This window comes from Emys orbicularis, chromosome 11 (genome assembly GCF_028017835.1).
Source record: "Emys orbicularis isolate rEmyOrb1 chromosome 11, rEmyOrb1.hap1, whole genome shotgun sequence".
Lineage (NCBI taxonomy): Eukaryota > Metazoa > Chordata > Testudines > Emydidae > Emys > Emys orbicularis.
Window position 1 is genome coordinate 10676568 of NC_088693.1, and position 15933 is coordinate 10692500.

The following is a 15933-nucleotide window of genomic DNA, read 5'->3' on the forward strand; positions in this document are numbered from 1 at the left end:
CCAGGCACTAAGGGTCAAGTAACTGCACTGGGGAGGAGAGGAGAGTTGCTGCTGCTCCTGCTCGTCTCTTTCCCCTTTCGCCATCTGCTCCGCGCCCGTCCCACGCGCCTCGCCGCCAGGGCCAGGGCAAAACTACAACCCCCGGCATGCCTCTCGCCCCCCTTCCCTCCTCCCCACTCGCAGGATTCCCCATGGATTGCGCATGCTTAGCCAGACGTGGCAGCCGCCGCCGGCAGCAGCGGGAGCTGGGGGTGAGCTGGCACTGAGCGCTCGGCGGGGAGAATGCTGCTGCTCGGACTCCTGGTACGTGCCGGGCGGGGGGGGCTCCCCCAGGAATGGGCACGTGCGGGGTGGTGCCCGGGGGCTGGCGCGCGGCGCGGGGGTGCAGTGGGGAGCCGGGGCGTGTGCCGCGCTCGCTGTCAAAGTGGCTGCGTGGAGCCGCCGCGGCAGCAGCAAGTTGCCTGGGCAGTTCTGGCAGCCGCAGCTGAAGTTGAACTTCTCCGGGAGCCTGCGGGCGAGTCCCGAGCGGCTCCTTCTGGGGCAGCCGCTGCCCGGCTGCTGTGGCTGGGCTTGCAGTCACCCGCTGCCAAGGTGCGGGCGCTGGCATTTCCAGCCTCCTGCAAAAAAACATACACATGCATGGACCCTTCCGCCCCCGCCCACCGATGACCCCTTTCAGATTTCCTAGGGCATGTTGTGTATAGACTGGTCTGGGAGGGTTATATAACACTCTAGGGTGGCACTCTGACATGCATTCTGTGGGGTGTTGCAATATTTCAGGGCATCCAGCTTCAAGTGCAGAAAGTGTTGCTGATGGGAAAGGGCTGGGGTATTTCAAGCCTGCTGCAAAAGGGGCAGAGTTGGATTAAGCTTTGGGTAAAATGTAAATGTGTATATACAGCAGAAGGTTTGAAATACCAAAGCCTTTTTCAATCAGCAGCACTTTTTGCACTTGGGATGGATATACTAAAATATTACAATACCACATTGGATGCATCTAAGGCTGGCCCCCTGAATATTATATCATCATTATAGAACAGTCTATACAAATATATTTATATGATCCTTTCAGGTTTTAAAGGTGTGTAGTCCTGAGGGAATCCTTTGAAATGTTTTATAACATAAGGCTATAATGCTGCAGGGACATCCAACACTCAGGGTAAACATGCTATTAGCTGGAGGAGGCATTGGCATTTCAAACCTGCTGCAAAATGGGTTTAACTTCGTGCTAAGTAAATGCATTTTTAAAGAATATCCTTTAGATTCTATAGGTATGTTTGTATATGTCACATAAATATAAAACAACTAGAGAATATGTAAATATTGCAACAGTGTAGGGTATTCCATGTAGAAAAAATTCCCCCGAGGAGACTGCTGACTCTGAGGCAATTAGCTTTGACATTTTGTGTCTCACATGGCTTTACTCTGGGGTACTTGGCCCCTTCTGACTTTGCCAGTTGCTGAGGTGAACTTTGAATTGTTTCTCCATTTTTCCTTTTGGGGCTTTATTTTCAAAACAGGGTGATTTTCTTCTTTTGTTTTGTTTCCTTTCACCTATTTTTTTCATCACCTAATGTACTCTCCCCACCTTCTAAAAACATTTCCATTCTGCCAATGAAATAATCTATACGTATTTCTTTATAACTTTATAAAATATGAGAGATGCTATTATTAATGGTGAAGGGAATATTCCTGTGATCAATATTACATATTAGATTAATTTCTTTTTTTCGGTTGATCAGTTCACATAGTAACTAATTAGAAACAAAAGATCCTGCATGATGAAGTGTGGCTTATTCTGTTGAAATTCCTTTTAAGGAGATCTGATTTGGTGGGGTTGCCTCTTTTAAATCATAAATTTCTATCAAAAATGAACATTACCACTGAAAATGGATTTATTAAAGATGTCTATATAGTTACATTCTATAGCTTTTTCCATGATACGTTTGTATGTGTGTACTCAGGTTACAGATATCCAAAACAATGTGGAAATCTTAAACTTTAACTGGGTACTGAGTGAAAAATTGTATGACAGCACATCCAGGAATATCTAGGCACATTACATTTAAATTATATGAAAGAGAATAGCAAAATAATGCTGTTTCGTACCTTAGACTCATAGGCCTGCAAAAAGATGCTTTTAAAACTGATTCTTTGAAAGTTTAGTATAAATATGTAAAAAGATTGGTTAACATGAATACTTGCATTCACTCTTTTATTGAACTGATTTAGTGGAAATATATTTCTTTTCCCTTCTCTTTACAAAAAAGTTAATAATTAATGATAAACTGTGTTTATTTTCTCATGCACACACAATCCAAAATACACGGCAGAAATACAACTATATGAAGCAAGTGGCAGAATTGCTAGAAATGTTATGATGTGGGGATTGCCCCCATTGCATTGGAAATTAAAACATAATGTTGGAGTTGCCGTTCTAGGACAGAACTGATGGCCCATCTAGACTAATCTCTTGCTTCTGACAGTGGCCTAGATATCCGTTGGTTCAAAGAATGACGGAAAAGAACTACACATTCTGCACAGCAGGTTGCATGTACCTGAAGCACAGAGGTCACTAGCATTTGAAGCTGTGTAAGCGTCTAATTGAAGTGAAGCTGAACTGTGGAGCCAAACTCTTCCTAAAATCTGAAGATGTCTTGATTCAAGGTTTTGTATCAGGCTCCTCTTTAGTATGTGAAGCGTTTGTCTCAATAATAGCTGTGGCAGTGAAAGTCCCAGATTGATTATACAATTTGGACCAAGATTATGCCAGTGGAGTTACACCAGTGATGAGGTTGATCCTAGGTCTTTAAAAATAAATACAAGAATTTTTATTTATTTCCCCTTTTTTCTTATCTTATCAGATTGGAGATCATTATACCACTCCCTTTCTATATGTAGACATCTGTCATAATTCCTCTTCTCTTTTCCAGATGAAATAATCTTAAATATTTTAAATCTCTCTTTGTATAGAACTCTCTGACTCTAAAATTCTTTTTGCCTTTCTCTGGATCTTTTTTATTACAGTCATGTCCTTTTTGAGATAAGATGAGCAAAAGTGAATGTGGTATTCTAAGTGAAATTACATGGTGCCATTATAATGAGCAGATGTCTTAATTGAGCTGTTGATTGTGCTGATGCTTTACCCATCAGTGTGTACAAGTAATTTAAATTCTTTCTTCCAGTTTTTGTTATCTTGAGCTTGAAGGTGTGTGTCCTCTTGAAATTTTACTTCAAGATAAAAAAATAAAATAAATTAGCCTATGGTCTTGGTACAGCAAAGTCTGTGATTAACTTTATGCACTCACTAATTTACCATAAATTAAACATATGCGTGAGACTTTGTAGGATCTGCGTCTTAGTCTTGATTTTAGTGAAGATAGTGTTAACTAGTAGTTAGAGCAGAGACTAAGGAATCAGGAGACCATTTCCAGCCCTGACTTGCTCTGTTACCTTGGACTGGTAACGAAGGTCTTGATTTTCGTAAGTCACCTCCATTTTTGGGTGTGGACTTCTGAGATTTTTCCAGAAGTGCTGAGCACCTGCAGCTCTCTCTTTGATGTCAACTGGCATTGTGGGGTGCTTGGCACTTCTAAAAATCTGAGTTAGGTGCCCCAAATTAGAGGTTACTTTTGAAAATCTAGATTTTAACCTCTTTCCGTCTCAGGTTTTCCATCTGTAAAATGGAGATGGTTCACATACCTTTGTAAAGCAGTTTAGGATCCTCTAAAGAAAAGCACTAAAAAGCAAATGATTATTCTTAATGCAGTGAATTATATCAGGAAAGTTACTGCAATAATCTGTGTTAGTTGTAAAGTCTTCCTTACGGATGTCCAAGTAATATGATAATCAAGTTGTGTGCAACCACATAGTGCTGTGGTATACCTTTTTAAGATACTTCCCTTTTCAGTATATCAAATGGTTGATTAAACCTTATACCTCAGGGCAAAAACTGGTGGTTGTAGGAGTCAGGAAGGCATCTTCCTTCAGTGCACAATATTGCACAACTGATAAGGTGGAAAGTGCACCTTCTTATGGTGCATAAGGTATAGACCATTGCCAGAGGCAGGATAATTACCGCTTCTACAGCATCTCTGGAGTACTTTGCAAACATTGACTATCCCTCACAACATCCCTTGGAGGTAGGTGACTGAACTGTTGGCACCATTTTACTGATAGGGAAACTGAGCTCAGACAGTTTAACTTTCCTGAAGACATTCTACACATAGGTGACGGGGTCAGGATTAGAATTCAGGAGCTCCTGGTTCCCAGACCATTTCTGAGCCTATTAGAGTAGACTATAGTGTCTGAGTTGGTGTGGCAAGTACTCTTGTGTGTGTGTCAGAGGGACACTGCGGACTGCCAAGTCCTCCACTTTAGATCCCCTCCTAAATACAGATATGTGCATGTGTCCATTTTGTCCCTACCCCACCTCAAAATGTTTATTTCAAAAAGCTATCCCCTGGGTAAAATCTCAGATATCCCTCCAGAACCAAACCTCGACTCCTGAATTGGTTTTGGTTCACAGGCGTACGCTTGATGATACTTATATAGAGTGAGATCCTGTTTCCATTGAAGTCCATGGGAAAACTCCCACTGACTTCAGTGAGGCCAGGTTTTCACCTGTAGCGTCAAAAGTGAGTGCTCAGCTTTACAAAGTCCTGTCCAGAGGAGCTTATGGTTTACATATATGACCTTTAGATGTTTGTGAAGAAGTAAAAGCAAGTGATTGAGTTGGGGTAATTAGCAAATGTCTTGTGATTGGAGGACTAGACTGGGACTCGGGAGACCCTTTCTGTTCCTGGCGCTGCCGCTGGCCAGTTGTGTGACCTTGAGCAACTCCTTTTACTTCTCCGTGACTCAGTTTCTCCATCTGTAAAATGGGGTGTAATGATATTGAGCTCCTTTTATAAAGTGGTTTGAGGGCTATGGATGAAAAACTCAGTATACGAGCTATTATTCTCAGTTGCAAGATTTTTGTTTCTTTTTTGCTTATGCTTTTTTGGGGTAGGGCTAGGCTTGTAAGGACTCTGGCAGTCAGCTGCAATATTATGACACAAAAGGCCACTGAAACTAGCATGGGGCTGTAAATTTCAATGTCCTGGTAGCTCATGGGAGCAGAACTGGTAGTGTGAACGGAGGGACAGTGCGATATGTGCACCTGCAAAACAAAGATGACAGAGCTAATCTCAATTTTGGCAGCTTTAATGCAATGTGCTATCTTTGGTTGTGTTGATATGACTTTAATACCTGCTCTGGATCGGTAAGAGATTTCTTTTACTTAAAGATGCAGCATAGTGTGATCATGCCCCCATGATCTACATATTTCTGAGTTCTCATCATGGCTCTGACACTGCCTCTGTCTGGCCATAGTCAAATCATTTAACCTCTCTGTGACTGTTACTCCTGCTGTTAAATTAAGATAATACTCCTTACCAGCATGGCAGGGGTGTTATGGGGATTGAGTAGGTAATGTTTGTGCAATGCTTTGACAATGTAAAGCATTCTGTAAGTGCTAAGTATTATTAGAGTTCATCCCCCCCAAATCCCATTAGTGGAGTGCGATTTCTTTCTTTGGTCTCACATATCGAATAAATTATATTGTATCTCTTTACACTTCCTCAAAACTACTGTCTAGCAAGGGATAATATGGCACACACTCTTTTTCTCAGGCCCTTAATTTTAAAAATTACACAAATGTGTTCATTCATGAATTGATATCTGGGACAAATACTAAACAGAATGTCAATAAAATAATATGTTGCACCAATGCTGGACTTGATGAGAAATTGAACTTTACATTCATAACAAGGAGAAAATTCTTTGTCAGCATTGGTAATTGACCGTATTACAATCATTTGTTAATTAGTAAATAGTTGTGCAGGTTTTCCTTCACTAAGCATTTTAAAACCAGTGATATTCAGTATAATTAATGGGTTACACAGAGCTTGAAACAACTGTTAGGACAAACTATATATTATGCCTGTAGTTTAAGTACTGTGCAGAACAATAGGCACTAGTCACATTTTGACATCACCATGGTATTTTTCACTATCCTCTTGACTTAGAATGTGAATTCTGCAAATACCATGTTACCTTTAATGCATTGTTTATAGTGTTCCTTATTTTAAGGGTATGTCTACACCGCAGTTTGAGGTGTGACTGCAGCATAGGTAGGATATCTAATCTAGCAGTGAAAACACAATGCTAGCAATGCAATACTTACTCAGGGTCCCTGTCAGCCTTGTACGGCCTACCCTAAAACCTACGCTGCTGTAGCTTCACTGCTGTTTTTAGCTGAGGTAGCATGGGAATGGTAACCGGTGCTGCAGTCACACCTCTGATTGCAGTGTAGACATACCCTAACTTTAGGGTAGAACATAAATACCATGATGTGATCCCTGTGTCACTTCTTTTGTTGGAGGAAGGAAGAAATGACGTTTGTCCTTTTAGTTACTATGCATCGTAACTGAAAATGCATCAGTGCTTTTTGGCTGTGCGTTGTTCCTTAAAAGGCTAGAGGTAAGGATTAATTATTCTCTTTATAATTTGGATCAGTAAAGGGCCATGGCTTGTACCTTTCAAGAAAAATGAACATAAACAAGTAGAAAAGTCAGATGGGATTTGCAAGCCTAACTCTACATTAGTTGAGACTTCTTCCTTTTTTTTTATATACATTGTCAGTACCACAGTGGTTAAGAAAAGGTCATGTTACTGGCCCGACGGATACCATAGATGCTGTTTATATTTTTATTTTGTACATTAATAAACTGGAGATTTATTTATGACCACTAAAATCTGAGGCCAAAATGTTATCCTTTCTTTGTTCCAAATATGAAGAACTCAGCAGTTTTCTTGAAGCATTCAGAATACAGAGTTCTAAATACCTTCGTGTAACAGAGGGGAACCCCATTGTTTCTGATCTGATTTGATTAAAATGTTTCTTCAGCTATTTTAGATATTAATCATAAACAAAAATGGGGGACTGTCTGACTTATCACTTTCTGTCTCACAAGACATTTGTTACAAATGGCTCAGTGATCAAGGCAGCGCCATCCTGATTGTAGATAGTGGTAACGAAAAGGTGTGTGCGTGGGTGGAAAGAAAGCAATTATTGCACAAGGTCAAAAGCAGTTTACATGATGAGCTAGGAAGATAAAAAGCCTATTAACAATTTTTTTTCTCTTAAACAAAGGGGTCTACATTTTCCAGAGTGACTACTTAATATGGGTGATGCAAGTTTTGACATGCCCAACATGAGACAATCTAAAGGGACCTAGTGTTCGGATAGTGCTGCCTGCCTGCTATCTGAAAATCAGCTCTCTTTGAGGTGTTTCTCATTGGACACCTAAAATCATGAGTCACTTTTGAGTAGGTCTACATAAGTTGTTTGATATCCAAAGAAATAAAAAAAAAAAAAGACCAGGAAAATTAATTTTAGATGTTTTTGTGAATTCTTAATATATGGGTTTACCCTTTAGATTTTGGTGATTATTATAAAACATGTATAATAATATAGTATACGTTACAGTAGCTTTCACCATGCTGTGGTTTCTGTTAAATCTTGTTGTAAAAGAAGTCTCTGATTCATGATTATAATGCCTTCATACATGTACCTGGCACAGCTTATTTCAAGTGTGCTAGCAATTGCATTTAAAAAAAATAAAATCAAAAACGTGTATGAGAGGAGGGAAAACAATAGTCATGAGTGAATATTTCAATTTGTCTAGACGGAGGGGGAAAATCCTTTTCAGTTTTGGCAGTATGTGACTATTTAAAAGTAGTGGAAGATCCAAGAGAATTAACTTTTAAAGAAAGTTGCAAATACAGCATAAAGCACTGCCACGGGATTTGCTATAGGAATTAGTAGGAAAAGGATGGGCAAAGCCAGTCTGCCTATAAGGATTACCTGCTCTTTCCCATCTCACCCTGGCAAGTGAAAGACCTTTTTTGGGTTGTCCTGCCTGGAATTTGTGTTGCTCCTCTTGTAAAGAAATCAGATAAGTTATTTAAAGTCTATAATCTCCATAACTGTTGTGGAATTTCAGGGCAGTCTTGATGTCCTTCTAAACGCTGATTAGGAGAATCATGTAAAATGGATTTTTTTGTCAGGCAAAGTCTATTTCATACACACAGGATGACTTAATATTCTTATTTAAAGTGACTAAATGCTGCTGTGCCAAAATGAGGACACTTGAGAGGGTGACTGTGCTAAGGTGGGGAGTCCCTTTCAAAGACGAGTTGCAGGAGAGTTGGTGTTGTCATCAGTTGAGTTAGGGGAGTCTGGAGAAGTCATTACATACAGGAAGACCATGATTTCATGGCAGGACGCTAGGACCTCCTGGTACTTGTATTAGAACCCAAATTACTTTCATGGTCCCAAAAAATACACATTGCCATGGGTGAGACTTTCAAAGGTAGGTATATGCAGTAGCACACACCTGTTTTATGCATGCAAATACCCATTGTCCACGTAGAAATCAGATATTTGTACATACACTTGGCCAGTTAGGTGCCATTTTGGCTATGTGCCTGTGCAAACACCGAAGTCACATAGATATGTTTGATTATGACTAAGGCTGTGAGTTTGTCACGGAAGTCACGGATTCCGTGACTTTCTGGGACCTCCGTGATGTCTGCAGCGGCCGGTGTGGCTGGCCCGGGGGCCGCCTGAGGGTCAGCCGCACCAGCCACTGCTGGGGCAGTCTTGGACCACCGCACGTCCCCCTCCCCCCCCAGCAGCAGGAGATTGGGTGGGGGATGGGGCTCAGGGCTGAGGGATGGGATGCGGGAGAGGGGTGAGGGCTCTGGGTGGTGTAGAGCCAGGTAGGGAGTCTGCCAGCCCGACCAACTCCTCCCCCCCCCCCCAGCACCAGCAGGGGTCCCAGGCCGCCCGCCCACCTGTGCCCCCAGCACAAGCGGGGGTCCCGGGCAGTGCGCTGTTGCCGCCCCCAGCACCCGTGGTGCCTCCCGGGTTGCACCCTGCTCCCCCCCCCCAAGATTTAGTCAAGGTTATATAGTATAAGACAGAGGTGGGCCACATCCGGCCCGCAGGATCGTCCTGCTGTGCCCTTGAGCTCCTGGCTGGGGAGGCTAGCCCTGGCCCCTCCCCTGCTGTCCCCCCACCCCCGCAGCCTCAGCTCGCCGCGCTGTCAGCACTCTGGGTGGTGGGGCTGCGAGCTCCTGCTGGGCAGCGTGGTGCCATGGCTGGCTCCGGCAGGGCGGCGGGGCTGTGAGCGCCCGCCGCTCTGAGCGGCATGGTAATGGAGCGGGGGGGTTGAATAAGGGGCAGGGGGTTTTGCAACCCCGATGTGGCGCTCGGGCCAAAAAGTTTTCCCACTCCTGGAATAAGAGGGGCAGTCAGGGGACAGAGAGCGGTTGGATGGGGCGGAGATTCGGGGCAGGGGCAGATCAGGGGACAGGGAGCAGCGGGGGTTGGATAAGCGTGGGAGTCCTGGGGGGCCTGTCAGGGGGCGGGGGTGTGGATAGGAGTCGGGGCAGTCAGGGGACAGGGAGCACGGGGGTGGGGTTCCGGGGGGTGGTGGTTAGGGGTGGGGGGTCCTGGGAGGGGGCATCAGGCGACAAGGAGCAGGAGGGGTTGGATGGGTCAGAGGTTCTGAGGGGGGCAGTCACGGGGCGGGAAGTGGGAGGGGGCAGATGGGGCGGGGGCCAGGCTGTTTGGGGAGGCACAGCCTTCCTTACCCGGCCCTCCATACAATTTTGCAACCCCGATGTGGCCCTCGGGCCAAAAAGTTTTCCCACTCCTAGTATAAGTCATGGACAGGTCACAGGCCGTGAATTTTTGTTTAGTGCCCATGACCTGTCCATGACATTTACTAAAAATACCCGTGACTAAAACATAGTCTTAGTCATGAATGCATAAGTTAAATGTGTGCAAATGCATGCGTAGACTTTCACATGCCTAATACTGGAAGCCAGGGCCCACATTATTACAAATTTAGGAGAATTTTCTCCTAACAGTGGTAACTCTTTGACATACACCATATGAAGCAAAGCTGTGTTCCACTATTGGGTAGTAAATGTGCCTTGTTCATTTGCATTGTTCAGCACAAAAGTTGACTTCCAAGTTTGAAGATTACTGTGTGTTCAGTGTAATTGTGTGAAATGCCCTGATGCTTTTGTGAGCTGTTAAGGGGCTAGTTGTATAAGTTAAACCACGCACCCAGTCATAGTGGTACTTTTTTTGAGTCATACGCCACATGGATAACCAGGTTTAAATATGAAAAAAGCACTCTGAGAATTGTTTAAATAGCATTCTCTTTTGTTGTTGCAAAACCAGCTTAGTAGCCTTATACGAGCTTGAGTACACTCTTACCTCTCTTTAAACTGCCAATGATTTTGGAGTTAACATAAGGAATAACAAAAAAGTTCTTCAAAAGTTCATTTGTCCTGAAGGTGACTTACAGACAATTACTTACATACCTGCCCCTGGGGCCAGTGAGAGTGGATTTTAGGAGTTCCTGAAAACCCAATTGTCACTTGAGCAACAACTCTTATTATAGTGGGGCAGTAGGTTGAGACAAACTTGCTCTTTAACAGCGGATTCTTCTAACAACTTGTAGGAATCACTAGTTTAGAGATAATGGAAAAGCTCAAAAGGAAAGAGTAAGCTAAATGGAAAGACTTAAATATATATCTTGATATGGTGGTCAGGGACAGAGTAAAACCCTGCAGCTGAATCTCATGATCTTATAATTCTGTATATTCAAATAGGAACAACACATATCTTGTTCTGAGTACTGTAAGCAATTACAGGACCTTTTACACGCTCCAGCTCAGATACTATTATGATGAGGGCAGTGTAAGAATCTAGGTAGAATGACAGTATTTATAGAAATAAATCCAGATCCTGGAGACAGGGCATGGGTAAAACAGAGTGGAACTGAGATCTGCCACCTCAGGGCTCTTCTCCACCCAGAATCCTAAAGGCAGGTGGCCTTGAGACATCTTCATGTCATAGTGCCTTTCCTTGAAGGCCTCCACCAAATTTTCCTACTGCTGATGTGCACAGTGCCACAACTGTTGTTTGTATTATCATAGAGCCTAAGAGCCTAACTCTTTTTTGCTAAGCCCTGTACAAACACAGAACAAAAAGACAATCCCTGGCCAGAGAGCTTGTGATCTTAGAAAATTGTTGGCTTGACTTCACTCTTTCCTGATCTCTTTAGAGACAAGGCACTTCTTAAACAGCGGGCATGTCGCTTTAATATTCCCTCTACTCTCAAGGATTCCAGAAGTCCATTCCCACATGAAGCTGCCAGTCTTGCTGGGCTTTTCATGAATAGTTTTGAATTTTTAGGTTTCTTTGATCAAATGGCAGGTCGGCTTCATTTGTTTCTTATTTATAGTGCTCCATCCACGTGCATAGTGCTTCCTGAGACAAATAAAGTCAGACTTCCTGCCTGCGGGAGTCTGTCACTTTTCCTGGCCCCTTCTTTTTAGTATGAGCTCATCCTCTTCTGTGTCCTGGATTTGAACAATGACTAAAGCATTTAATACAGTGCTGGCTGTCTTGTAACCCCTTCTACACAGACTTGGACAAAAAGTCTGGTGTAAGTCTATCCCTGAATCCCATCTTGGTATCCAGATAAGGTAGCAGTGGATTTGCAAGTCAGCCTTCTCTACACTAGACTTCTTTGCTGTGGATTTTCAAATGAACCTCAGGGAGATAGGTGACCAGTTCTTACTGCACCAGTTTCAGTGGGAGTTGGGCCTTGATTCCCTAAAGCTCTCTTGACAACCACTTGTTTCTTAATTGCCTGCTGGTGCATCTCCAGACCAGCTGCTAGTGTTTTAACCCTTGTGTTGACTGAACCATGCCTGGAACAGAGCTAGTTGAGCTCATGGTTGAAACCCAGGCCAGTGCCGGCTGCACCGTGTCTGCATTAGTACTCGTTGTCCCATTGTTGCTGCTCGGTTTGGGTGAGGGATCTTACACTAGATCTTACACTTGTCTACACTAGACATTTTTTCTTATGTCTGAGGATGGTCTCAATTTATTAATTTAAACTTGAGAGATTCAGAGAACACAAACCTGATGAATTCTTATCAATTTGCAAATGCCATGTCCCTCAAACTCTTATGACAAGGCGATGAGCTTGCAGACACCAGCTGTAACCTACCAATATTGATGCACAGCCTTAGACTCATAGGTGCCGACTCTGTGGGTGCTCCGGGGCTGGAGCACCCACGGGGAAAAATCGGGTGCTCAACACCCACCGGCAGCTCCCCGTCCCCACCACCCAGCTCACCTCCGCTCTGCCTCCTCCCCTGAGCGCACCGCATGCCTGCTTTTTCCTCCTAGCTCCTAGCACTTGTGCTGCGAAACAGCTGTTTCATGCAGCTGGGAGGGAGGGGAGAGGAGGGGGTACGCGGCATGCCAGGGGAAGACGACGGGCAGGGATTTGGGGAAGGGGTCCAATAGGGGCAGGGAGGGGGTGGAGTTGGGGCAGGGACTTTGGGGAAGGGGTTGGTATGGGGGCGGGGCAGGGGCAGGGAAAGGGTGGAGTCGGGGCCGGGCCAGGGGCAGGGGGGCGCGAGCACCCACCGGCGCCGGGGAAAGTTAGCGCCTATACTTAGACTGATATGCAATTGCTATATTCATGTATAACTCAATAGTTTCAGACCGAACCTTGGTTTCTTGTGGCTTCAACATTTATCTTAATTCTGAGAAGATGACAATGATTTATTTGGTGGGGGCGATCAGTGTACTTGGCATGCTTCAGTACCTGGCACCTGCCCCAGTGGATTTATGATCTAAAATGGACAGGCACTTGGGTATCACAATGATTGGTGTGGTAGAAGAATGAATGAATAACACACATTGATAGCTGCAGAGCAAATTGTGCTAGGTAGCAATGGATATGTGCAGTGCAAGGGGCTTCCCCTTTAAGGGGACTGCAATTACACCAGCACAACAAATTCTGTGTTGGTGACTGTCGTTAAAGCCATTGTTTCCTGAATCCATGTTTTCAACGGGTGTATAACTCTGCCATAAAAATTCACTGAAATTGGCTGTACAGCTTCTCCGTCTGGAAAAGACATAATAAGTTTGCTTCCAAACTATCAGTAAATCTATACAAGTGCTTTTAAATAAAGTTTACCAGTTTATGATGCAGCCTGGTGTTAGTGACATTTTGGAAATGGCTTTGAGTTTTAAACTCAGATTTTCTCAGACAGTGATTCCATAGTGTAGTCTTATTGATTTTTGGTTTCCTAGACAAATAAAAAGTGTATAGTTTCAGCCTCTCTTTCTTGCATGCTAGACAAATTTGGCAATCCCTAACCTGTGCAGATTTTTGAAAAACCTCTTACTAGTTCTGGTATAAAGTTGTGAGAACTTCAATCATCCTCTCCCCCTCCTCCCCCCCCCTTAAAAGAAAAATAATTATATGGATTGTGAACAGACCCTTTTCAGTCCATGTGTTAAATTCATCCCATTGATGACTTCTGTGGAATTGCATGAAGCTGAATTTCAGTATGTGTAACCCCATTAACACAGTGCAGCTATCTGTCCCCTCTAGTATCTAGAACGTGTATTCGTTTAGCTCAAGCAGTATACTTGTATCAACACCGCTGACTCCAGGGATTGAACTGTGGACCTCTCGAAGAGCCTCTACTGCTTGAGCTAAAGGAGCAAGCCTGTTTTATTTTGGAGGTGGGAGTGGACTTACAAATCTCTATATGTCGTCTAACCACTAGAGTGAGACTAAGAATCACACTCTGTTGAGAGGTTACATGTGGAGTGGGGTAACTCGTTCATTTATAGGTGTACATGACTTTTTACAACTATAGAGTAAGTGTCAGTATAGTTTTCTGTAACTATAGGGTCCCAAACATTGTATTACAGGATTTCATTCCCATGGCTACAGCAATTTCTATCTAACCTGACAATTGAAAAAGTTCCTGAAAATACTCTGTCCAATCAGGAATTTGAAATATCTTTTCTTTGGAAATGTCTGTCACCAAATAACATGGCTTTTATGGATTTTGGGTTTTGTTTTTCGGCCTTGATGACAAGCTGTTGCTTGTAAATAATTTTGCATTTCATTTCAAATTTAGTGCCTGGAGCAGAGAGCTCTGACTTTGATTTGCTTAGTGTCTTGCTTTTGAACACAGGTCTGTAGCAGACAGGATGCAAAAAGAACTGGCTCTTCCTTTTTCATATGCACTCTGGTCTGGACGCATGTTTTACAGCTCTCTTGGAATGAGACACTCAACTATTAGTACTGTAATTAGGGAAATGCTGAACCTCTTATTTGTCTTAGGCAAATAAACTAAAGCTTTTAGCTAAGCAATTGAGTATTAAGGTTTTCCTGTAAGGTGAAAGTAAACTAGAGAATTTTTCCAGCGAGGCTTCCTATAATCTTTTGATTAGTATGAATGCATTAGAGTGCAGAAGTGAGGCAGAATGGTCCAGTAGTTAGGATGATTATTACTGGAGGCTACAGTAACGCAAACGAGTAGTAGAGGCCCCAACTGAGGCGATGGCCCTGTTGTGCATACATAGGCTAAGAGGCTAATAAGTCAAAAGGTGTGACAAAAATATTATCCCCATTGTATTGATGGGGGAACTGAGGTACGTCTACACTGCCATTAAAAACCTGCGGCTGGCCCATGCCAACTGACTCGGGCTCGAGGGGCTTGAGGTAAGGGGCTGCTTAATTGCGGTGTAGACTTTCAGAATCTGGCTGCAGCCCAAGCTCTGGGACCCTCCCAGCTCCATCCTCAGCCTGAAAGTCTACGCCAGGGGTGGCCAACCTGAACCTGAGAAGGAGCCAGAATTTACCAATGTACTTTGCCAAAGAGCCACAGTAACACGTCAGCAGCCCCCCCCCCCCCCCGGGGGGAAAGGAGGAGGAGCGAGGGCACTGCAGGCTCAGGGGAGGGGGCGGGAAGGGGTGTAGTGGGGGCAGGGCCTGTGGCAGAGCCAGGGGTTGAGCACCCCCCCGGCACATTGGAAAGTTGGCGCCTGTAGCTCCAGCCATAAGTTCCGACTCCGTGGGTGCTCCGGGGCTGGAGCACTCACGGGGAAAAATTGGTGGGTGCTTAGCACCTACCGGCAGCTCCCCGCCCCCTACCCCCACCCCAGTTCACCTCCGCCTCCGCTCTGCCTCCGCCTCCTCCCCATGGCTCACCGCGTGCCTGCTTTTTCCCCCTGGCTCCCAGCGCTTGCGCCGCGAAACAGCTGATTCGCGCAGCAAGCGCTGGGAGGGAGGGGGGAGGAGGGGGAACGCACTGCGATTGGGGAAGAGGTGGGGCCGGGGCGGGGATTTGGGGAAGGGGTCCAATAGGGGCAGGGAGGGGGCGGAGTTGGAGCGGGGACTTTGGGGAAAGGGTTGGGGCAGGGGCGGGGAAAGGGTGGAGTTGGGGTGGGGGGGCACGAGCCCCCACTGGCGCCGGGGAAAGTTGGCGCCTATGGCTCCAGCCCTGGAGTTGGTTCCTCTACAAGGAGCCACATATTAACTTCTGAAGAGCCGCATGTGGCTCCAGAGTAGGGTGACCAGACAGCAAGTGTGAAAAATCGGGACAGGGAGTGGGGGGTAATAGGAGCCTATATAAGACAAAGCCCCAAATATCGGGACTGTCCCTATAAAATCGGGACATCTGGTCACCCTACTCCAGAGCCACAGGTTGGCCATCCCTGGTCTATGCCATTATTTAGCAGCCCCTTAGCCCAAGCCCCATGAGCCCGAGTCAGCTGGCATGGGCCAGCCGTGGGTTTTTAATTGCACTGTAGACATACCCGGAGAGGCAGCGAGATGAAGTGGCTGGCCCAGGGTCACAGAGGATGTGTGTGAGCAAATCTCCTGAGTCTCCATTCAGGAGGCTCTCTAAGATATGGGACTGGGAGTTGAGAGATGTGGGGTGAAATCTTGTCCCCCATGAAGTCAGTGAGACTTTTGCCATTGA

The 15933-nt window shown here is 44.8% G+C and overlaps 1 protein-coding gene across 1 annotated transcript in view; it reads left to right on the forward strand.

Moving 5' to 3' along the window:
* Positions 1-228: 228 nt before the first annotated feature.
* The window catches only part of PDIA5 (protein disulfide isomerase family A member 5), a 121095-nt gene continuing 105390 nt past the window's right edge, over positions 229-15933 (forward strand). Inside the window, exon 1 of the mRNA XM_065413261.1 lies at positions 229-303. Coding sequence (XP_065269333.1) covers positions 283-303 — 21 coding nt within the window. The 5' untranslated portion in view covers positions 229-282. The remainder of the gene's footprint in view (positions 304-15933) is intronic.